Here is a 25,510-nt window from a genome sequence, read left to right on the forward strand (position 1 = left end):
GACTAAAATATGACTAAAACTAAATGAAAATGTATTCAAAAGCCTATGACTAAAACTAAATCAAAATGTGCTGTCAAAATCAACACTGGCATGCACGCACAGCTCCCACAGCAGCACACACACACACACACACACACACACACACACACACACACACACACACACACACACACTACTGCATTTATCTGAACATACATTGTGTTGGTCTAATATTTTTATTTAGTTAAGCCTTTCATTTTTTTTTATAATTGAGTTTAACCCTGCAATGGAATATGTTTTCCTTTTTTACCACAGCAAGTAGCCTAGTCTTCTAACCACACACAGAGTTTCTTTCCTCCAGTGCTTAGCCTATGACATTTCACAGTAAGTGATTTAGGACGTCCACTTGTCCTGCAGTGCTGCTGCATCCTGATTCATGACAAATGAATATTTTAGGCTGCTGTCAGGATATTTGGAAAGATGGAGAAGCGGAAATGAATCTGTGTTGTTTGGCCAACATCTTCTAATCAGTCTGTCTCAGCCAGCCAGGTGGTATATAAGGTAGCCAGGCCTCAACAGTAAGACTACCAAACAAAGCCTTATGCTCAGGTTGCAGGACATAAATTTGCCAAAAAAAACAACAACAATAAAGCTGTCTGTGCAGCTATTGAGTAAAACTAGGTTATAGGTCTACGGGGGCCCGGCGACGTGCACATTTCATTTCCGACCCCATGCTTAGGTTTTCCTGAAACTGGACCCGCGGGCCGATTAATAAAACATCCATTGTGCCGGTGTGTGTGGCTGATCCACCCGAGCTCCTTCAGCTGAATAAGCGGTGAAAGGCAACATAGGCTAATCTATCTAGAACAAGATCGGGACTGAGATTGAGAGTCCGTCCGTCTCTCACACACACACACACACACACACACACACACACACACACACACACACACACACACACACACACACACACACACAGAGAAAGGGACACTCTGCAGGAGAGCCAGCCAGAAAGACGCAGACGGGGTAGGGTCAGGGTGCCACTGCCAGGCACACACCATGTTAAAACCTCATCATCGCCACAGTGAGTTCCTGCTGCATGAGTCTTCTCTGCTGCCCGCAGTGTACGGCAAGCCGTGGTTCTGGGAGCGGCGGAGCAGCAGCATGGAGAGCACCCTGGGCCTGGCGCAGGTCATCATGGAGATGCGTGACGAGATCAAGAAGCTGGAGAGCGAGAACCGCGTCCTGAGAGAGGAGTTTGGCGGCCACCCAGCGGCGTCCAACCCGGCGGTCACGGTGGTGTCACCGGTGCAAGCTGCAGAGCATCCAGAGAACCCCTACTTGTTTCATCTGAGACGGAACGCCTCTGCGCCGGTGCTGGACTCCGGGCAATACAAGGGTGAGCAGCAGTGGTGGAAAGTAAATAAGTATATTTACTCAAGTACAATTTGTTGGTGTTTTTTACTTTAGTGGAGTATTTCCAATTTTCAATACTTTCACTTCTACTCCACTAGCCTACATTCCAGAGGCACATATTGTATCCTACTTTTACTCCACTATAATTATTTTTAAAACTTTAGTTACTAGTCTTCGTAGATTATTATTATTATTATGAAATGAGCCGATGGAACACTTGAGCCTGTAGAGCTGCTATTTTCAAAAGATTTTAATACATTTTATATATGATACCTTGTGAAATGAGACATTCTGCATAATGGCTAGGCTACTTTTACTTTTGGTACTTTAAGTATATTTTGATGCCAATGCGTTTGTACTGTTACTCCAGTAAATCTTGATTTCCAGACTTGTATCAGAGTGTTTCTACATTGCAGTATTGATACTTTTACTTAAGTAAAGAAATTGAGTACTTTTTCCACCACTGGTAAGCAGAGTGTTGCAGGCCTGTGACTCCAGTCCACTCAGGTGGTTGTGTTGTGTTCACAACTTGAAGTTACCAAATTCTCAGATGTTTTTATGTATATTTTTATGTAATTAAGTGCATTAACTCAAAATGTATTTAAATAGGCCTACAATTTATAAGGCCTGCTACTGATTGACTCGAGTATTTCCATTTTTGCTACTTTTAGGCTAGTCTACTTCTACTCTAAGTAGGCTACATATCACACATAAATATTGTATTTTACTCATTCATTGTACAGCTTTTGTTAGTTACTTAGGTTTAGATTATTAAAACAAATTATAAATTAATTAATTAATTATTAGGTATTTTTATATGTTAAGGCAGTTAAGCTGTATATAAGTCATTAAAATGAGCTCCACATTTACCAGCTGCAGCCTGCAGCCATAAATTGATGAACATATTAATGATGAATAATTAATTAACATGTGATTCTGAAATGGGAATTCTGTATAATGACTAATTTTACTTTAGCTACTTTATAAAAGTTGATGTTAATACTTTTGTAAGAATGCAGGACATTTACTTGTAATACAAAGTCTGGTATTGCTACTTTTACTTAGATTATTTGGTCAGTAACAACTGGGGCCTCCACATCTCTACAGCTCTATAGTAAACAGTAAATACATTCTCTATTCAATTCCATCCAATCAGGAGAGAGAACTCAAACAGGAAAAAGTAATTTCTTCCTCGGCCTAGTGGGAATGTGCGTGTGAAATTTCACGGAAATCGCAAGCTGCGTGCATAGTTTAGGCATTTTGTTCAAAACGGACCAATCCTGCAAACTTTGGAAGCCAACCTTAGCCAATGAGGATGGAATATGGGAAATCGGACAGATCCGTGTTGATCACATGACTATAGAAACACTGTGTACCGATTTGAGTGATGTTTGGATAAAATCTGTAGGAGTAATATAAACAAATGGGTTTTGCACAAATCGGCCTCCTTGTGGCGCTATAACAGGCCCATGTGAAAAATTTGGGGCAGAGGTTCTGAATTGGCATCCAGGGAGTGTGTGTGCACAGTTTCGCAGCGACCGGGCCAATGGTGCCGGAGATTAGCCGCTCGCACACGGACGGACGGACACACGGACGGACAGGGGTTAAAACATACTCTCTCGCCATGCCTAACCCTGGCGGAGACAACAAATGAAATTGGAAGAAAAATGGATCAGACAAAGTTGGAAGTTGGAACTGAAACACTATAACAATTTAAGCTGGAGTCCGCAAGGACTTTCATGAACGACCTGTTAAAAGGAATTATCCTTAAGCTGATGAAACTCTTTGTGGGGTTCTCTCTCCTGATTGGATGAAATTGGTAACCTGCCTGAAAATGTTGCCTATTTTCTGTTTACTAAAGAGCTGGGGACATAGGGAGACCTTTGTTACTGAACAAACACTATTTAGCAATGAATACTCCTGAAAACCCCCCAAAAACAATACCACTTATACAGCACCGTAAACCACTTAAACCCCCTATTCTTAATAAAACTGACCTGAGTTGCAACTGTACTTGGAACGCCTTTCTCTGTCTACACAAAATATTTTATAGCCGATCTACAAGCACACAAGTTGTGAGCTTGTGGATCTGCAATTTTGGACGAATTGTCCCCCCAGTATAGGGATGCTGGGGTTCAAGTGGTTAAGTCAATGTATCTGAGTATCACTGGTGTTTTGTTTGTTTGTTTGTTTGTTTGTCTGTTTCACAGACAATGCCGTCATGACTGTCAGAAGATACTCGATCTCCTCCAACCTGTCTGAGATGGACATGACGGACAGGGGGACGCGGAGAAGCGACTCCTCCGGCTGGGGAAGACTGCAACATGAAGTCCACAGTGGGAGCGGTGCTGCCATATATGCGAACACAGCCAGAGGAAATGGTGCTGCCATATATGCAAACACAGCCAGAGGAAAGATACAGCGACAGGAAATGGGGGGCAAAAATACCAACAGACATTCTCTGCAGGAATATGTGCACAAAAACAGGTAATCATTTTGTTTTAGAGGTGCTTGAGAGACGCACATTCTTTGTTCACATGTAGACTGGGGAGTATCCTTTTAAAGGTAAAATGAGTAAAGAAATTAGCTGAGTTGATTTGGCAGAGATTTAAGGCCAGGCAGCACCAATGCAACTAGTCGCAACTCCTTGTAACAAAACTGTTTTAAGGCCAGTTAGGCCAGTCCACACCAATGCAACTCCTTGCAACTGCCATTGGGGATAATGGTTGCAAGTACTTGCAAGTACTGTAGTTGCATGTTACAAAGGAGTTGCAAGGAGTTGAATTGGTGTGGACTGGCCTTTAGATTCAAGCGCTGGGTGTTATGACTAACAGTCAGTATTATCACACAATGTGAAGTTTTTTTTTATCCTAGCTAAGCTTTGAATAGTTAATTGAAATATGAAGCCTAACTTGACTTTATCTGTATTTTGTAAATCCATGAAAAAGTGGCATGATGAAGATTTGTATTTGTAACTTCAGTATTCTTAATTTGTGTTCCCAAACCTTAGTATTGCACCTTTAAGTCATAACCACTTAAACCCTATATACTTTGTTGACCCCCCCCCCATTTTGTCCCTATAAACCAAATAGCTTTTCCAAAAATAGCCAAATGTTTTACCAAATGTTTGTCTATTTTTTGGGTTCAGGTGGTTAATTCCTTTTTGTCATTACATTTTCCAGGGCCAAGGTAAAAACAGTCACATTCCTTCTACCCGTGGATGACATTTACACCAACCGGCCAGTTCTGACCAAACACCAGGAGGACCTCGAAACAAGCGAACTGGATTCCATATCTGAGACTGAATCGTGAGAAATTAAGTGCCTTTCAAGACATAATGAAGAATGGGCCACAGGCTCAAATATGAAATTGAACTCTGTGGTCTATTAGTGCATTATGAGGGGGGAAAAAACTGAGTTAACCCTTTATCTAGGTCAGTGTAGACTGGACTTTTTAGGGACAGCCAGGAGACTGATTTTTATCACACCTGACTAAGCAAACACAGACTCGTGTTTCAGGTGTTTGTTTCATCCGGTCATGGCGATCCACGCCCGGTCACCGGTGATGAGACATCGAGCCCTCTGCTGTGGGGATCAGATGTCCAACTCCGCCTGGGGTGTCATTTGGGAGCAACGTTGCACACCCCACAGGTGACCGGCCCTTTTACGGACATTACTGGTCTCAGTCTCAGTCTCCGAGAAGGCCCCCCACCAACCTGTGAGCGACGTCAGCGTCATTATTTATTTATCCTTGTTTGTTTTCACACAATCATCTAAATGAGGAGATAAAAGGACATGCATGTTTTGCTTTGAACTTGTGGGACCTTATTTTTGGACAGTATTCATGAAGAGTAAATCACACACTTGTTGTTTCAGCTTTCATGTGTGGAGGACTTGCATTATTTATAAACCAATTGTTATTGTCTTACTTCATAACGATATGCATGACACTGAAGTAACTGCAGTTTATTTCATGTAATGATTGTCATATTAAGTCAAGCTACGTGCAATATTTGTACAAACTGTTCACTGCTAAATCTCACCAATAAACATGAGCCTATACTTTCTCATGTTGAGCCATTACAAGTTTTTTTAAAGATTTGAAATAAAAGATATTCATGGCAAATTGCCTCAAATAACATCACATATAAGTACAGTGTAATATATTGATGGGTCAGGTCAGGTAGGTTATTGTAGCCTCCTGGTGGCGCTATAATAGGCCAATGTGAAAAGGGTGCCATTTCTTCTTAGGCCTTTCAATCGGACACTGCATTCATGATTTGAGGCATTTTGTTCCAAAAATGTGTTTTGCTAAATCAGACCTGCTGGTGGCGCTATAACAGGCCAATGTGAAAAGGGGGGCATTTCTTCCTCAGCCTAGTGGGAATGTGCGTGCAAAAATTCACGGAAATTGCACACTGCGTTCATGTTTTGAGGCATTTTGTTCAAAACTGACCAATCCTGCAAACTTTGGAAGCCACTCTTAGCCAATTAGGATGGAATATGAAATATCAGACAGATGACAGATCCATCAGAATCACATGACTATGGAGATACTGTGTACTATATAAAAAGCAGATGTGAAAAATGCAGGGCAGATGTTTTTCCTTTTCACACAGATCGGTGCAGTTATAGGTAAAAACGTGAATTGGCCTGTTATAGCGCCACCATGAGGCTGATTTGAAAGTTTTCAAGTGGCATTTCTTCCTGGGCCAAGTGGGAATCTAAGTGGAAAATTTCACGGAAATCGCATGCTTCGTTCATGATTTCAGGCATTGTGTTCAAAATGCTCAACCAATCCTGCAAACTTTGGGAGCCAATCTTGTAAATCGGACAGATTCGTGTTGATCACATGATTATAGAGATACTGTGTACCGATTTGCGTGATTTTTGGACAAAATCTGTAGGAGTAATATCCAAAAATGTGTTTTGCAAAAGTCTGCCTCATGGTGGCGCTATGACAGGCTGATCTGAAAAATGTGGGGCAGAGGTTCTGCTGTGGCATCCAGGGAGTGTGTGTGCGCAGTTTCACAGCGACCGGGCCAACGGTGGCGGAGATTAGCTGGTCACAGACAGAATGACGGACGGACGGACAGGGGGCAAAATATACTCTCTCGCCATGCCTTTCGGCCTGGCGGAGCGGAGACAATAACCGATCTACAAGCAACTTGTAGACTGGTTATTTAAAGCATTTTTTGAATTTTGTCGCCTATAATGACCAAAATAGGGATGCCAGGTTGAAAGCGGTTAAGTTGATGTTATTCAGTAAGTAAGACAGATACTTGACGTTTCTGTGAGAAGCATGTAACACTTTTAACCATGATGTATAGACCAATTAATTGTTTACTAACATTGAGACTGGATGCGCAGGTGATTGTTTCACGCAATCAATTTCCAACCTGTTGTTTCGGGGTGCGCTAGTTTCAGCACACCCCAACCCCCTCTTGTGTGTTGGCTAGTGTGGCACGTCCTGGCGAGACCTGATAGAATGGGTTTCATTGAGCGCATACTGGTTGCACGCATACTGGTTCTTATCAGTGTGACGTCGTCTGTTAAGGGGTCTATAATAAATCAATGTCAAACCTTAAAGGTAGGCTAAGTGATATTTTTTGGTAATTATTTTTTTCTTGTTAAAAAGGTCAAATTACTATATTCTGATAGTAATCATTGCTACCGAGCGTTTGTTCGGTCACAGGGATCTCTCCAGCTCTTTAGTAAACAGAATATAGTACATTCTCAGGTAGGTGACAAAATGTACAGAATGCATTTTCTGTTTAATAAAGAGCTGGAGAGACCTGGGAGACTCCTTTTACTGAACAAACACTCTATAGCAATGAGTACTATCAGAATATATCGCAATAACACTTATTGTAACCAAAGTTAATCACTTACCCTACCTTTAATTCAAAACAGCCCCATTAATGGCAGAACGTCATTCAGTCATTGTCGACCTATCTGCATTGGTTGCTGTGGTAACAACGTAATGACATACAGTAGGTTTGACCGTGAGTTCTATGTTAATCCGGCTCACAGGACCACACAGAACCTGGTGTGGTTGTGTTTGTTCCTTCTGGTGGATGAATCCCGCTCCGTGCTGGCAGTGATAATGTGCTCATCTTCATTGTCCAGATGTCTGTCATCATTTGGTCTGTCCGACTGTTGCTCCTCATCTTGGTTTTCCGATCGGCTGAGATGCTGCCTCGTCTGTGTTTCATTCGTGTCTTTCAACTGGTAGGGAGCCCTGTCTTCTGACAGACTGTCAGTGTGTAGACTTCCATAGCTCTCTGAGTCCCGCGGTTTGAAGGTGGAGCAAGGGTGGCGATCGAAGTTGCGTGGGGAGGGTGAGGCTTCACTCATACAGTCTCCATATCTCATAGGGACCGGGCAGAGGTCAAACTGATGCTGCTCTTCCACTGCTATGCATCAGGAGGTAAAGAGACAGAGATGGAGAAAGACTGAGAATGATGTACAGCATATAGACGTAGGGTGGCTACAGTACACACAGTATTATCATGTCAGTATCATGTGTTATGACCCTTATGTGTATCTTCCTGTGTGGTGTTGCCCTGTGCATGTCTTTCTTCCCTCTTTGGTGTGTGTGTGTGTGTGTGTGTGTGTGTGTGTGTGTGTGTGTGTGTGTGTGTGTGTGTGTGTGTGTGTGTGTGTGTGTGCGTGCGTGCGTGTGTGAGAGAGATTGAGTAGTGAATAGTGATGAGTGGCTGATTGACTACCAGCTGGTGTGAGTGGTGACTGAGTGGTGTCTGAATGTGAGTTGACTATTAGGTTGAACCAGGATTGTGATTGGCTCCTGTGTTGGTGGACTCTACTATAAAGCTGGCCCATTTCAACATGTACAGGTAATCCAACCACACCAATCATGTGTCTCTGTCAGCTTTTTAGATTTGGATTAACATGGGTTAGTGTGCAGCCAGCTCTGGTCCATAGCCTGAATGCACCCGCACCACAGGCTGTGTGCGCAGCCTCTCGTCTGCAGTCAAAATTTAAAATAAACTTTCGCTACTCACCAAAACAAAGACGGTTTTATGGAGTTGAAAGCCAACTCTATTAAGTGGGAATTTGGAACTCTGAGCCCCCCACCTCATGTCTAAAATACCCTTTTTGGACAAAATGCTAAATATTTCACCGGAAGGAAAACATTATTTAGACGTGCTTGTCCACCCAGCTCTCATAGACGCATTTCATCGCACTTCCGGTTCCAGTTTTGTCTCCCATGCACGTCAATGGCGCCTGCCCGTTCCGTAGGTTGACTGTACCGTCTTAATTAAAGCCTTGGTTTTAGGACTATAAACTGATTTTCAGGAAGTGTAACAAACTAACCTGTGCATTCTTGTCCTTGGTGACTAGGCTGGTAGCTCTGATCAGAGGTGGCCTCCTCAACGCCTGAAAGACCCATGAGCTGCTGCTCACTGGCTTGCAGGTTCCTCTCCAGGAAGTAGGTGGTCATCTTGCCCTTCCCCTTCACCTCGATCTCCCCTCGTTCCTGGATGTCAAAACCTTTACCCTTCAGAGACCTGAGGACATGAATACGAAACTTTACTACAAATGTTAACCAAATGGACCCGTCCGTCCGTTGTTCATTTTGGTTACATTTGTACAGTCTTCAGTGACAAGGGTCATCACCGCTGGCTTTATGGGGGTCCTTGAAAATAAAACATTTGAGAACCACTGTTACAGTGGACTCCTAATATGCCATTGTGTCATCATAGTAAATCATGTCATACATATTCTGAAGAAAACCTGGAGACTGACATTCAATGATTGGGTCTTATGATCAAAATAAGAACATTATGTTATGCAAAAAACTCTTGCCACAGACAAGGACAAGTCTTGCCATGGACACATTTGTCCTTGTACTGACATATTGATGACCCCTGTTCAGGGAGGATTTTACTGTATGCGAGTGTTCCTACTGGTAGACACTGGGGCTCAGGTGGATCTTGTTTGGCAGGCCGTGACTCTCCATGCGGGACGCTGTGTTGACCGTGTCTCCAAACAGACAGTAGCGAGGCATCTTCTCCCCTACCACCCCTGCCAGCACCGGACCACTGTGGAGGCCCACCCGGATCTGTGGAAGCACAGTATGATACAATACAATGAAATGCAATAGACAGGCAGTGATGTAAAGAAACTAAGAAACTGCAGATCTACAGGCTCACAACGGGTTGTATCACAATATCTTGTGAGCTTCTGAGATCTGTGAGATTTGTATATATTATGTTTAAACAATTTCCAATTTGTACATGTTTTTGAAAACTTTGGCCTGTAATGACATAGGGGTGTGTATGTTTCACCTGTATAGGCCCCCCAGTGACAGGATTTATGACTTCCCTGGCAGCCAGTATCATGCCCAGGGCAAAGTTGGCCACTCTCTCAGCATGGCTACTCACAGGGATAGGGACACCACCAACCACCATATACGCATCCCCTATGGTCTCCACCTGGGGAACACAAATCAAACACACACCAAGTAGGCTGAATAATATCCAGTCCACTATTTTCAGACATGTTTGAAGATAACTTGAATTTGTGTCCGGGTAGCTCAGTCTGTAGAGCTCTCGCCTTTGGACCGCAATGTCTTGGGTTCGATCCCTGATATTGCCAACTCAGCGTATGAGTAGCGTGGTTTCGGAGCAGCAAGACCTGTGGTAAGTACTGGGAGCTGATGGTAGGTGTGACCGTGTGACGCTCCACCTCAGCCATCCATCTCCCAGGTGTCTAGTGCATTGTAACGGAATAAACCTCTCCTACCTACTTACTTAATTAGTAACTTTAATTTTATAATGGAAGTCTAATCGGGCTGAGACCATGCATGCCCAGATTTTGAGTCATACGTCATATACAACTGATGTCACAGGCTAGCAACATAAAGTCAGTCAGCCATGTGTTACACACCATGTGGATCCCGTCACCCAAGAACCACATAATTCAAATGTTATATTTGTATCTTCTTTTCAATTACTATTGTTAACTGACTATTCTTTCTTTGTATTTCTCTACTCTTACCTGTATACATCTTTCATGTCTACAGTGGTGCTGCCATGACACCTACATTTCTCTCTGGATCAATATACTGTAGGTCTGTCTGTCTCTCTGTCTGTCTAAAGAAATCAATCCATACCTTGTAGACCTTGTGCACGGTGGTGAGTCGGTCAAAGCGCAGGTACATGGAGTTGAGCATGAAGACGATGTGGATGGGCTCACACTGGGAGCAGATGTCTGTGAAGGTCACCACATCACTGAACAGAATGGTACACTCCTTAAACTCTCCTGCAGGATACACACAACAAGCAGATGTAGCAGAGTAGCCCTGTCTGAGGCCCAGAAACCCAATATCCCCCACGGGCCAAGAGGGATTCCCCTTATGGTTGAGCGACAGGTGAGATGTCTGGTTTCCTACATAGTTACATTTGGGGGCTCGTCCAAATCAGGTTTCCTGATGGGGAAGGTGGAAGGTGTGTGTGTGTGTGTGTGTGTGTGTGTGTGTGTGTGTGTGTGTGTGTGTGCGTGCGTGCGTGCGCACGTTTGTGTGTGCGACTGTGCGTGCGCGCATGCATGTGTGTGTGTGTGTGCCAATCACCTGCTTCAACAGTCTTGCCCTCTTTGAGCTTATTGGCTACGTGTTTGGGCAGCATGGCGTACAGCAGGTTTTCCGTTTTCTTTCTTTCTTCCTCCAGGTGTTGAGACAAGAGGCGGAGCTCCTCTTTCTTCCTCTCCAGCTGATTGGACAGCTCCATTTCGGCCAGTCTCTGTTGGTTGAGCAGGATGAGATCCCGTGTGGCGTCGTGGGGGGCGATGTCAGCGATGTGCATGTGTCTCTCCTCCAGCTCCTGGAGGCTCCTTAGCAACGGGGATGCTTGGTATAACATGCAGCCCAGAGAAGACATCCAGATCATCTGACCTGATGACACAAGCATCAACAGATTTATAAGCTGAGAGGCTGCTCAAGATGTTACTTGCACAAAGTACAAGTAAAATAGACGTGATTCTTACAATATGTACTGTATATGCTTCTTCTGATTCGTTGCACATTTCACACTGTTTATCATACCTGTCTTAAGAGGTTTATCATACCTTTCTACCTGTCCGCTTTATGTATTTATTTATATTTATTTATATATATATATATATATAATGAATTCATGTTATATTGTATTGTTGTATTAGTATAGCAGTAGTGGCTCAGAGCCTCTGCCTGATGACCAAAAGCCTAATATGTCCCCCAGCCAAGGGGAATTCCCCTTTAGGCTAGTGGATAAGATGTTGGCTTTCCATGTGGGAGACCCATGTTCGAATCCCTGATGTTACATTAGCAGAGTCTCAGCACATTTAAACCCTATATACTTAATTGACCAGGGTCCCCCAAGGGTCTATACTTGGCCCCCTATTTTTTTCCCCCTCTAGTCTACACCAAATCTCTACCCAGAAGATATCTGATCTACAACATAAGTTCATCATCACAGTCATCACATGTTTGGTTTGTACCTCTTAGCTGCAGCATGGGCCTGTTCCTCCATGCCTCAGGCATCATTTCTCTGCACGTCTGCAGGACAAAATGGCTGTTGATGAACTTCCTAATGCTGGAGATGGTGAATGTGACCTCAGGCTGGATGATGGTGAAGTACTGGTCCAGAGTGATGCATCTTGTCTGGAGCCCAGGGACGATCCTCTGGAGGTTCACCCCAGCCTGGCGCACTATCAGCTGCCACGAGGAGACCATGAGGAGACACCATGAGGGCAACAACATTCAGCTTTATGTTTTTCAACTTATGCTGAGTTCCAAAGGTTGAGATCATCCCTTAACCATGTGTAATTGTTGATTCCACATGGCTCTGTTGAACTGAACTTGATTTCAAGGTCTTCTCAGCTCATATGATTCAAATTCATTCACATCAATACCAACCACCAACCATAGCTTTAATACACAAACACTGTGTCTCCTTCTGTAGAGTAGCCTACCTGCTCGTCGAAGACTATATGAAAGGGAAATGCATTGCAGAAGGTCTTCTGGTCAATGCTCAGATTATCAGGGTACTCTGGCACAAAGCCCCTCAACAATTTGCCTGTACAGAGAGATAAAGATTGTTGAAAAATATGTGCATGTTTACATACTGTATGGCTACGGCGGTCAGAACCTCTAGAATAGTTATGACTTTCACTTCAAGTTATTAAATCGTGCTTGCAGTTTGACATTGAAAGCTGTAATTCATTAGGAGCATATTTGGACAAGATCTAATACAAATGACATAGTAGAAAACAGACAGTGTGTGTGTGTGTGTGTGTGTGTGTGTGTGTGTGTGTGTGTGTGTGTGTGTGTGTGTGTGTGTGTGTGCGTGCGTGCGTGTGCGTGCGTGCGCGCGCGCATGTGTGTATACTGTACGGTATATACTGTATTATGCGTTATGTCACAGCGTACCTTTCCCCAGCTGGACAAGACCTCTAATAGTCTCCCAGTGGTTTCTGTAAACACTCAAGCTGGCTGTCTTCGGAGGGAGCGGCTTTGGACACAAGAGGACAAGGTGAGACATTTAATAACATCTGGCTTCATACGACTCTTCCTCACACAGCTCAAGGAGAAAGCTGATACCCTTAGAGAATATAACACACTGCAGTTTGCTGTTTACTAAATATTGCCTTGGTGTTGTTGTTTACATAAAATAGAAACGCAAAGCTCTGTGGTTGTGAAGCCTGCCTCTTTGCTGCAGGTCAGGGAATTACGTCTGCTGATCCGTGTTTGGAGTGACAGTGTGTGTGGGGGTGGACTTGAACCCGCAACCGTCGCCGGTCGCTGGGTAACCAGGAAAACCACGTGTTCTTTCTTCCCTGTTTCCAGCTCCTCGAGCTGGCTGATAATCTCCATGGTTATCTCACTGTCGAAGAAATCTTTAGCAACAGCTCCGATTATGCCTGCGGAAGATACAGTACGGTCGTCACTTTATGTTATATACACACAGTATAAACACACACACACGCACACACACGCACGCACGCACACACAATTGTATACATTATTTTAATGTATTGTTCTTATCTATTAGTTTTCATATTAGAGCTTTCCATGTTCTGATGTTTGTCCAGTTACCTGGGACAATATGGCACAGCCCTCTCCGATTGGAGTAATAGTGGAGAAGCATGGTGCTGCCATGGTTCCTCTCCACCCGAAATGATGGGGCCTTCATTTCCTGCAGGCACAGGTTGGTCGAACAACCAACAAACCTTTTATTTCTGAGAATACCAACGGAGAATACCCTTATACCTGTCGAACTACTTCTCCAAAGTGAGTGACACCCACAGCCACAACACTAGAGGGATCGACAATGATCTGGTACCATCCAAATTCAGAACAAACATGGGAAAGTTCACATTGTACTGCTCTGCCACCAAAATGTGGAATGCCCTGACACCATCCATTAAAGCAGGGGTCTTCAACATTTTCAGGCCAAGGACCCCCTAGCTGAGAGAGCGATGAAGCAGGGACCCTCTCTATATTGTATAAAATTGTGTTTCAGATTTAACTTTTTTTGTGTACTTGGTCTGCTCTTTTTTCCCGTTACACCAAACACCTCTTTGCCAAAAAATAGCCGATCTACAAGCTCACAACGCCTCGCAGCGCGAGGCGTTGTGATCTTGTAGATCTGCTATTTTTTGGCTAAAGTTCTCCTCGGAAAAGGGATGCTAGGGTTCAAGTGGTTAAGGTAAAAAAAAAAATCCTATCACACAAAGATTTGGCGGACCCCCTGTAGTAACTCTGAGGACCTCCTAGGGGTCCCGGACCCCCTGTTGAAGACCCCTGCATTAAAGGATGTGCAACACTGGTTTCTTTCAAAATTGGCCTGAAAATCTTTCCCATCTCTTTTGTACATAGTGTTTGTATTTTTTGATCACATTACTGTATTAATTTTGTATGCTATCATTGCCATGTTGATTAATGTAATACTATAGGACCACTATGGAAACAAGTCCCCAGGACTTTTTTGTGTTATCCTTTTAGCTTTAATGTCTTGACTGTACTGTGCTGTTTACATTTCTGACTAATAAAGTTCAATCAATCAATCAAAACAGTCGAACAAACAAACAGACAACCATTGGAGAGAGGTACATACCTTGTAAGAGAGTGCCAGGTAGCTGTGTAGTGCATCCAAATTCTCAATGAATTCAAACAAGTTCCCACCCAGAGTCCGCAGCATATGGTCATAGCCAGACCGCTTACAGAAGTCAAAGAAATATTCTCCAAATAACCTCAAGACCACCTCTGGCTTCACCTCTGCCAAAAGAAAAAAGCAGACTATCACCAAAGAACAGTGGTGGAAAGCAAGTATACTCATGTACTAATAGCCTACTTGAGTATTTTTCAGATGTTATACTTCTACTACTACATACTGTACATCTCTCTCTCTCTCTCTCTCTCTCTCTCTCTCTCTCTCTCTCTCTCTCTCTCTCTCTCTCTCTCTCTCTCTCTCTCTCTCTATATATATATATATATATGTAGCACTGGCCCTTTAAGGAAAGTGCATAAAGAGGGGTGGCCAGGTTAGTGGCCTCCTGTCTAGCCAGAAGCCTGGTTTGAGTGTTTGTGAGAGAGACCTGGAGGCATGAGGGGTACAGACTAATTCTGAATTTGCCTGTCTGAAACAAATGACAAGGTTTTTATAACTCATTGTAACAATAGTATATGTACAGTATAAGAGTTTAGATAGGCTGACAATATTAGGCCTGTTGTTAATTATACTAATATATATCTGTACTTCCAGAAGCCTCCAGGTCCTTTGAGTAGCAGTACTCTGTGGCTGTGCAGGTCTTTATCAATTGGAGCCATGAGCATACATTGACTATTTGGGTATGTTTGTTATTTTTCTGTATTTTGTCATCTTGCTATAGGAGCCTAATGAAGTGATGAATTGTTGGAGGGTTGGTCTAATGTTTTATTATTTGATTTTTGTAGGAGCTGAACTGTAAATCACTGTTTTTCCCACCGTGCCATATATATATATATATATATAAATACTATTTAGACTGAGTGCAATAGGGTTGACTGAGGACAGAGCTATACTGGGCCATTAGCTAGCATTGCATGACTTTGGTTTTGGTTTTGCTTATTTGTAGTTTGTTTTGATTTGCTTATTTGCTTATTTGCTTTTGGTTACTTATTTACTTTGTTTTATTTTGGTTTTGCATTATTTGGATTTGATTTGTTTAATTTCTGTATATTTACTTTAGAGGCCCCGAAGCCCTTACCCTTATTGCCCCCTTTGCCTCTTGAGTTCAGTCCCTTTTTGCAGAACTCTAACACTAACCGCTTTCTTCCGTTCTGTATTTTAACCTGACTATTTTTATAACAACTGTTGAATAAACTTGACACATTTGATACATCAGCCTCTGGTTCTGTTAATTCTGAACCCGTACCTTCCTGGGGAACCTTACCTTGTTCAGTCCTATATATCTATATATATACAGTATATGGTTAATGTGTTTAAAGGATCCCTCACTCCTATATGTGTGGGTGGCGTAGTCATTGCTTTTCCTAGCCCTGCTACATATATAATATAGTTACTTTGTAGATTTAGATAACATACAGTACATTAACCACTTAAACCCTATTTTATACTTGAAAATAGCTGATCTACAAGTTCACTACTTGAGCAATGTGAAATAGTTTCTAAACTTTGAGTTAATTTACTCTATAGGTGTATTTTGTAGCCAGTACTTTTGTACTTTTACTCAAGTACACATTTTTAATTCAGGGCTTTTACTGTAACAGAGTCATTTTATATTGTGATATTGTTAAAAAATAAAATAAAAGATCTGAGTAACTCTTTCACCACGGCTAAAGAAGTATAGCCTTTTATCTATTAATTTCTATTTAGGTGGAATGCAGTCAGACTTCCGAATAAGTGAAAGATCGTTTAAAGATTGTTGGATCACGATTTACCTAGCAACCTGCATGCTTCTGTGACTAGTTGCATGGTGATTTCATCTTCATACACTTCATATGTCAAGAAGGTGTCTTGAACGCCGGCTTCAACCCTGAGCATCATGAAGAAGTGCAAGGGGTGAAGGAAAAAACAGTGGCGTAAAATAACTAAGTACATTTACTAAAGTACTGTACAATGTTTAGGTATTTTTACTTTACTGGAGTATTTCCAATTTTCAGTACTTTTACTTCTACTCCCACTACATCTCAGAGGCAGATATTATACTTTTACTCCACTACAATTATTTTAAAACTTTAATTATTTATATACTATAGGCCATTTGAAAATAGCCGATCTACAAGCAGCTTAGCTCACAATGCATTGCGATGCTTAGATCTGCTATTTTCAAAAGATTTTAATACATTTTATACATTTGAAAACTTGAAATGGAACATAACGTATTTCTACATTGCAGTATTGATACTTTTACTTATAGGCTACGTAAAATGTAGTACTTTTTCCACCACTGCTGTCATGCACCGACTGACATTCACTTCAAACGCTATGACCATCGCATGTATTAGGCTGCTTAAGTACATTTTTGAATTAATTCCTAATATCAAGTCCTTCTATAAAAGGGAAATTATTTCTTACCTGAGCTTGTTCCAAGTCTCCTCGCCAAACTTTTCAACAACCAGTGTCCTCAAACATGTGTTAATAAAGCCATACTGTCAAAAAAGAAAACGACAGGTAAATTATGAGAAATGCATGCAAATAATGTTGTTGGCTGAATAAAATTGCCTAAAGCAAAAATAATTAGGCTAATTAAAAAAAAGAAAGGTTGCTGATGTAGGCCTACAGTCAACTGTCATACAATTCACATTCAGAATAAGGTGTAAAAATATGTTACACACCATGTTTCTGTCAGTTCCAAATCGCCATTCATAAAAACAAACTTAAATATGTCTCCACGTTTCACTGGTCCCTGGCTTTCAGTAAATCACTGTCCAGCCATAGAGTCTACATTCTGGATGTAAGACAAAGGCAAGTAGCCTACAACAAGTCTGTAAGACTTGACAACATGTTTTCTGGTTAAAATATGTTAGAAAATCCCCAGAAACAGCAAGATAGAGGTAGCCTCAAGCAGGAGTCAGATCCAGAGGAGCTGTCCACTGAGCCGTGGTGCTGAAATCAGCTGGGTGGGCATGCTCTCTGTAATGGTGCCAAGACAAAGTGGTGGTTTTTACTTGAGTAAATGTATCAATACTGCAATGTAGAAATACTCTGTTACAAGTAAATGTCCGGTAGCTCACAGCGCGGCACTTTGCAAGCTTATACAGCTGCTTTTTTTTTTAAACATTTGGAGATATATCAAAAATATTTGGGGTTTTTATAATCTTGATCATGTTTTAGCATAAATCCTCTCTTCTGGGGGTCCCTGGCAAAACCTTTCAGATGGGGGGTCCGCAGCCAAATACATATCAATTTCATATCAACAAATAAAAAAAGACAATGCACTTAAATGCAACACTTATTCATAAATAGTTTATTTTGCAAAACAACTTGTTGTCAAGGTAACACCAACATGTTGGCTACGCATGATTGTCAGAACATTGGAGCATACATCCTTATTGTACACACACACACACACACACACACACACACACACACACACACACACACACACACACACACACACACACACACACACACACACACACACACACACACACACACACACACACACACACACACACACACACACACACACACACACACACACACACACACACACACACACACACACACACACACAACTAACTTACTTGTAGTGACGAATATGAAATGTAAAAATAAAAGCAGAAGCATGGACATATTGTTGGAATGTATTTCATCAGGAAAAATATGGCTCGGATACCAAATATTCAATTATAATTATAGCCTCTTTTTTAAATGCAAAATATAACTTTTAAAAACACAAATATGCAGCATGTACTTACAATGTTTTAGGACGTAAGCAACCAACATTTGAAGCTAACATTGTAGGTTTTTTATGCCTTCTGGAAAAAAGGAAAATGTCCAGCTTTTTTGACACATACTTGTGCTTGAACCTCTATTGCCCTCTGCTGGTAGAACATGTAAACAACAAACAGGGTTACACTTGCAGTACTAGGAACAACTTGTATTTGCAAGATCAGAACCTATACACACAGTTCTGCTCTGGTAAATAGGACTTGTTGCACATTACGAGCAGGTGAATGTGGCACCAGAAGCCAGACCTGCTATCTGATCCAAAAATCTCAACGCAAATGTGTCCATGAGGTTACAGTTTTCATTATTTGGTTTAAAAAGGGGATCTTTAAAATTGATATTGTATACTTGTCAAGAACAGTTGGGTCATATAGTACTATATTTTTCTTTGTAACACAGTGAAACGGACAATAGACAGTAGTTTTAGTCAAGCTATGGGTTGTGTACTAATAACCAGTGTTGATGTTGACATCAGGTTTGAAATAGAATTCTCAACCTTTTGAATTTCAAGGACCTGCAGTTTTATATGCATTAGGCCAAAGACCCCCATTTGGTATGATTTCTATCTCTGGGACCCCAATTTACATTGTACAATCCTCACTGTCAATTCAACTCTGAGAGTATACAAATGGAACCAAATTCCATTTGGTTCCATTTGTAACACTCTCAGAGCTACAGACCCGTAAGGGTACATTTGGACCCAGACCCAACATGGAGAACGAGTAATATAGGTAGTGGTTAAGTAGGTAGCACCAATCTGCACCATTTCCATTGTTGTGCTGAGGTTCAGGTCCGTAGTGAGCTCTGCAGAGCTCTCATGTCCCTCAGCAGTCTCAGGTTCTTCTTGCTCCGCTCGCCTGGTGCCACCACTTTCACCGTCCCTGCAGAGCGACCCCTTGTGGCCACTGTGGTGGTCACCCGCACCTCGCTCCTCTCGCCCCGTCTCTGGCTCCCACTGGCTTCTCTACGCAATTTCTTCATCTAGTGCCAATGAGACAAAGAGGGAAATGAGGTAATACATAACTGTAATCATGTACTGTCTTTGCGCACACATACAATAATAGATCTCCAATATCAAATAGATAATCAATCTTGAAAAACTTTGGATTTGATTTAAGGTTTTTCAAAAATAGCTGATCTTCAAGCTCACAACGGGAGATTGCCTTGAAGATCGATTTCACCCATAATGACAGATGATAGAATGATCAAATTTTACTTTAGTGTACTCTTATATAAGGTAAGAATAAAAATCTAGAATCTTGGTGTGAATGCATGCATGTGCGTATACCTGTGTTTTATGTCTGTAGAGCTTGTTAATCTGCTCTCCTTTCCTCTCCATCTTCAGCAGCAGCATCTCTTGGTCTCTCTGTAGCTCTTTCCTCTCCCGCTCCGACACACTGGCTTCACCCTGCCTCATCAAGTCGTCCTGCTCTCTGCAATCACACACACACAGTTCTGTAGAATTTACTGGCATTCATGACCAACATACGAAAGCGACACGAGACGCGTGTGCACTCTGCTCAGTTTTCAACGAAAGAAATAGAATCACGTGGATGTCGGGACTCAAACGGGAACGGTGTCACTCGAATGTGACTTCATGTGGCCAGCCTGTGATATCATTCATGTATGACGGCAGACCTCTGTGACATTCAAATTTAGGCAAGGTTTCAGCCTGACCATAGCCATTATAAAATAAAAGTTAAATATTTCAAAAAATATGTTAACATTAATTTGACTTGATCAGTCCAGTGGTTTGCAAGATTAACTCCGGACACACACGGACACGGACACACACACACACACACACACAAATAAACTCACATGCTCATGAGTCGGAGCTCTTCCTGTAGTCCGTGCAGAAGCTCTGAAAGCTCCTCCCCACTGCCGCCAGACGAGGAGGAGGAGGAGCTGCTGTCTGATTGGCTGTGACTGTCGGTCCGCTTGTGAGACAGCACCCGGCTGTTGCAGAGCTGGGGCTGGTGCTGCTTCAGCAGAGACAGAACTGACTGGACGTTGGCTCGGACCGAGTGGCTGCCCCCTACCGACTGGAGGGACAGAGAGAAACATAACGTGTATTATGAATTAACTAATTATGTTGGTGGGGTCAAGGAAATGCACCTTTAAACACTTTCAACCAGGTCTCCCAATTTTGGGCATGTTATTATAGGTAACAATATTCCATTTTAAAAAATAGCAAAGAAAATAGCCCGTCTACAAGCTCATCGCGATGCGACATGTTGTGAGCTTGTTGATGGGCTATTTTGTGCGACAAAAACAAAAAAAAACATCTCCATGAATTCAAGGCTTCATGGGGTGTGTAATTGATAGAAAATAAGTCATCTTTTGGGTGAACTACTCCTTTAAGCTGGCACTTTGGCACGTGTCAACTACAGAAGGTTGGCATGTGTCAACTACATAATGGTGGTACAATACGGTGTGTGTGCTCATACCGTTCCGGTCACAAAGGGCACATCCCCAAGGCTCAGTCTGTAGTGTGGCTGTGTGTGAGAAGACTGCTGCAAAGACTTCTGGAAAGAGGTAAACAAACAGCTTTCACATGACAACAAGCACGTTCACACTCAAGTGAATAGATGACACAAGCTATCAGTCCTTTCCATATTTAGGGAAAGTTTCAGCCCTAGCCGACCTCCTCCGACTTCCAATATAAAGATGATTTATTTCATAAAGTATAAAACTTAAGGTGAGGATATTTTACTTCCATGGCCCTTCAATCATGTTCCCCAGTGCATTTACTTTTGAAACAGGCCTCTTCTCTTTGGACCGTTTCCTACTCCTAGGCAGCCGGGGTGACACCGACTGAAGGAGGATCCTATTGGCCTCCAAACCTGTCTGTAACTGCAGACAACCAATGAGAACAATAGAAACAATGTAAAAGGATTTACTGCGTTTATGTCTAGGCTGTGTGTGTGTGTGTGTGTGTGTGTGTGTGTGTGTGTGTGTGTGTGTGTGTGTGTGTGTGTGTGTGTGTGTGTGTGTACCTGTTTGGCCTTATCCTGGACAAGTTTTCTTTGATGTTCCTCCTCCTGTAGCTTTATCTCGATCTCACAAATCTTCCTCTGAGACAAACACACAACCAAATGATCTTTACTGCTTCACTCATACACCCGCTGTACCTCTCAGCCTTATGGAAAGTCGAAAGGGTCACAATTCATCTCCTTTTCTATGCCGCATCTTAAATCAGAAGCCAGCGTTTCTAAACGCTGATGATGACTGCAACAGTGTTTGTCAATGCCAGGTAGACATTTACAAACCATGGTACGGCACGTTAAAGGAGACGGATTAGGTTCAGGACCTATGAAGCTTCCACACAGCCTTAACAGATAAATCATTGTAATACCATCATAGCATAATATATGATAAATCACACTTTCTTCTAAAATTGTCACTGTGTATTGTTTTACAAAATACTTTTCTTACATATGGTCGTTCACTCGTTCTATTTAGTGAACATTATGTTATATTCTATACACTATCCATCCAGTTTGTTTTAGACCAGTGGAGTTGATGTACCTCAGCGATGCTCTGTGTGCGTGTCAGACGGAGGTACTCCTGCTCCAGTCTCTCCAGCTTCTCCATCTGGACTTGTTCAGACACAGCATCAAGCACCGGCTCAGCTGACCTGGCTGAAACCTGCAGGCAAATGTAAAGGGACATCTCATAGATTGTTATCCTTTATTTCTATTTATCTATAAACGCACGGAATCTCTGTCTCTGACCGATTGACTGCGCATATCATCAAGGACCCAAGGGAGTGCAGTGCCAAGTGGACATTATTTCTGTCTGTCTACAGTATGCCCCCTTTATGCCCATATATTGAGATCCCTGATACTACTGACATCATAGACTGGCCTCCAAGTAGTATGATAATGGTTAGTGCACCAAGTACTCTGTCAACGAGTACAAAGTTAAAAGCCAGATTCTGGATCGAGTCAAATATTAAGAAAAAACACTGCCACGCCTGCACTCTGGATCCAGCTCCAAAGGTATTTGTTATTAACACCGAAGGTGACGTTTCGAGCGAAGTGACCTGAGGAAGAGGCACTTCGGTGGGAATAAAAAAATACCTTTGGAGCTGGAACCAGTGTGCGGACTTAGTTTTTTCACCGTTAAATTCAAAACCTGCAAAAACGACAGCTGGACATCAGGGAAAACAACCGCAGAGCTACAGTACTGTACAGCTCATCAAGACACAATATGCATTTTGTCTGTAGCCTCCGTGACCCATGCTAGCTGACCTGTTGTTTGAGCAGGCTGGTCCTGTCCGACTTGGCGTGACGCACCATCCTCCTCATGTGCTCCAGCTGTCTCTCCAGCTGTACACAGCGAGACTCTGCAGCAGCTAACTGGGTGATCAATGCTGTCGAGGAGGAGAGTGAACAGACACGATGACATCCACAGAAGATATAGTGGGAGAAAATGGCAATAAGGTTCAATAGATTATCCTATCCTCGCAATCACCTTGGTTGCAATTGGAATGGTAAGTGGTTTCTCTCCCAGTGTCTCTCTGTGTCGGGTCTGAGAGTCTCCGGGTGACTTTCTCACTCTGTCGTGGTGTGTGGGACGTGTCACCGCCTGTCCTGTGAAGATTCTGGGACGTGTCACCGGTCCCCGTTGTGTATAGATTCAGCCTGCCTCGGCCTTCCTCTAGTTCCAGCCTCCTTATTTTCTCTTGGAGGTTCCTCAACGCAGATAAGATGGCTACACACATGTGCATGACCATACACACACACACACACACACACACACACACACACACACACACACACACACAGAAATTAAACGCTACACTGCAATGCATTCATGAATGTAATCATAACATTCAAAATATGCAACAAGGGAGATTCATACTTATGCTTTGGTATCGTGCACCAAAAATAGCAGATTTACAAGCTTGTGAGGTTGTAAATCGTCTATTTTCGGTGCGGGAGATGGCAGGCACACAACAACGTTTAAATCAGGCTTAAGGAAAGGCAATTTTGGTGTAATGAATAAGAAATAAAGTACACTGGTAATGTGTAACATCTCCGCTGTATTTCTATTGCTGTAAACGTTTCGATCATTTTGGTGTGATGGTCACAACATTGGACGTGGTGGGACTGGGATGACAGAATAGAGGGAGTAGGGTGGGAGCTTAGAAGAATGAGGAGACGTCAGGATAGTTGAGCCATTCAGGCAACATAGTGTCAAGTGTCAAATTGCAAATGCTGTAACCATGGTGCTCCGATACACCTCAATACCTAGATGGAAACTGCATGTTTTAGACACACACACACACACACACACACACACACACACAGTTACCTGTGCTGTTGGTCTCTGGGAATGCCTTGCTGGGTGAAGAAAGCCGAGATGTGAGATGTGTGTGTGTCTGGGGTGTGTGATACGTGTTGATTAATGGACGGTGTGTAGGGTATTCTTTGTAAGATGACAGTGATAGGCTGTCGGACACAACTCCGCTGGGAGGCGCCGGACACAGCTCCTGTTGGGAAACACACCTATGCATCAATCATTTTGCCATCATATTGACACCGTAACCAACACTGCAACACTGCACATGAAGGCAGATCACTTTGCCTGTGAAACGTATTGGATGCGGTGGTTTAACCACTTAAACCCTATATACTTTGTTGACCGGGGTCCTCCTGCGATTATGCTGAGAACTGGGACGCTAGGGTTCGTGTGGTTACCGGGCCGGTCCAATCCATGTATATATAAATTAGTTTTATAGATCACATACACAAACAAATCCATTCCAACCCAAACATACAGCAAATGCAGTTTTTAAATGAATTATCCATTATGTATAATGTTCAAGGCTAGTATACCTATATCACATAAAAAAATAAAAACATGTCTCCATCTGTTCATGTACATTTCTATTTTATTTTAGGTGGTGGAGCTACCCATTGATTTATGTTTCTAACACTGATTCGACTTAAAAATAGAAACCACTTACTGTCAAAAACACTAACCAAACCCTTCCCCATGAATCACATTGAACCAGCACAGTCATTGAAGTGTATGGAACCAACAACACATTACTGTGCAGGTTCCAAACATAGAGTTATAATATGGTTTCAACAGCATATTAACTATCTGCAGTTTGGAACCAGCACATGAACTGGAAGCAGCAGCATGTATGCACTGGAATCAGTCAACCAACATTAATTAAGTGTAATGGCCAGCAGTGAGTGAGTAACATGAAACGTTATCAGCGATCATGTGTACTTAACCTATGTGAATGTAAAACTCATATATGCGTTAAAGTGTATTGTAGTGGTGGCACAATAATGCACATTTGGGCTACTGTTTCCAGTTGTTTTCATTCATAATCATATATATGCATAATAACACATTATACATTATTAGCATAAGCAATGGGTCAGATGATACATCTTCTTTTTGCATAGATCTACAAACATAAAGAAAACACAACATAACTGTACCTTCTGTGGCGTTGACAGCGTCTCCATTTAAGTGCAGTTTATACAGGATCAATATGAGAACGTTAACCCAGCAGCTAGTGAACTAGCTTCTAATATGTAGTAGCATCTATTGTTGTTAGTGTTAGTAAAACAAAAAAAGAGGGGTAAAAAGAAAAACCTCCATTAATTCCGGCCACTATAGCGACCAGTTTCCAGCAGTATTTAGTAGCTGTCAACACTCACTGACCATTCACTGACCACTGTATCATTTCTGTCAGCGGGCTGGAGTTTCCAAAAAGGTACGAATGGTTTGATCCCCGCTGTGTCCCGTTCTAAACTGTGTTTGCAGCACTTGTAAACCTAGCCCTGATACATGGATGATCTTCAAAATAATGTTTGCACCGTCTCTCTTTTTAGGCCGTACATCTACATAAACGTTCATATTTCTAATATAAAGTGCTGAACCCATGGCCACAGATGTTATACTTATGTACGGGTCCTCAGAAGTACCCGTATCTTCCGTATTGTTCAATAAAAAAGCATTTTAATCTGATCGGTGGCCATTTCTCCGTACATTATGCTTTACGTGACCCTATCGGTTGGGAGGTGTATTGCACTCCAATACATTACAAGTACAACTCAATAAGAAAATGGCCACCAATCGGATTTTTTTTTTTTAGAACCATACGGAAGATACAGGTACTTCTGA

The 25,510-nt window shown here is 42.3% G+C and overlaps 3 protein-coding genes across 5 annotated transcripts; 1 reads left to right on the forward strand and 2 right to left on the reverse strand.

Moving 5' to 3' along the window:
- Positions 1 to 1,038: 1,038 nt before the first annotated feature.
- Positions 1,039 to 4,707, forward strand: LOC311050532 (uncharacterized protein; the record flags this gene model as incomplete). The annotated part of the gene is made up of 3 exons (XM_084064617.1): positions 1,039 to 1,378; positions 3,606 to 3,882; positions 4,578 to 4,707. 3 exons carry the CDS (start codon positions 1,039 to 1,041, stop codon positions 4,705 to 4,707), a joined length of 747 nt encoding a protein of 248 aa, XP_083920743.1.
- Positions 4,708 to 7,421: 2,714 nt separating this feature from the next.
- On the reverse strand, positions 7,422 to 18,462 carry LOC311050533 (guanylate cyclase soluble subunit beta-2-like; the record flags this gene model as incomplete). Its single annotated transcript, XM_084064618.1, has 15 exons — positions 7,422 to 7,810; positions 8,733 to 8,926; positions 9,326 to 9,480; positions 9,707 to 9,853; positions 10,534 to 10,682; positions 10,993 to 11,313; positions 11,898 to 12,114; positions 12,372 to 12,475; positions 12,829 to 12,910; positions 13,189 to 13,319; positions 13,495 to 13,594; positions 14,516 to 14,676; positions 16,342 to 16,436; positions 16,979 to 17,052; positions 18,424 to 18,462. 15 exons carry the CDS (start codon positions 18,460 to 18,462, stop codon positions 7,422 to 7,424), a joined length of 2,358 nt encoding a protein of 785 aa, XP_083920744.1.
- Positions 18,138 to 25,064, reverse strand: cep57 (centrosomal protein 57). Of its 3 annotated transcripts, XM_084064272.1 has the most exons (11): positions 24,823 to 25,064; positions 23,678 to 23,855; positions 22,835 to 23,074; positions 22,612 to 22,733; positions 21,887 to 22,006; positions 21,355 to 21,432; positions 21,110 to 21,211; positions 20,806 to 20,883; positions 20,177 to 20,400; positions 19,644 to 19,788; positions 18,138 to 19,336 (listed from the first exon to the last, which is right to left on the reverse strand). In XM_084064272.1, the coding sequence occupies exons 1-11, from the start codon at positions 24,847 to 24,849 to the stop codon at positions 19,142 to 19,144; spliced, it is 1,509 nt and encodes a 502-aa protein (XP_083920398.1). In that variant the 5' UTR covers positions 24,850 to 25,064; the 3' UTR covers positions 18,138 to 19,141. The 3 variants fall into 3 exon arrangements, with proteins under 3 accessions (XP_083920398.1, XP_083920400.1, XP_083920399.1); XM_084064274.1 differs by lacking the exon at positions 21,110 to 21,211; XM_084064273.1 differs by lacking the exon at positions 20,806 to 20,883.
- Positions 25,065 to 25,510: the final 446 nt, after the last annotated feature.

Source organism: Gymnoscopelus microlampas, assembly GCF_963454915.1.
Source record: "Gymnoscopelus microlampas genome assembly, chromosome: 8".
NCBI lineage: Eukaryota > Metazoa > Chordata > Actinopteri > Myctophiformes > Myctophidae > Gymnoscopelus > Gymnoscopelus microlampas.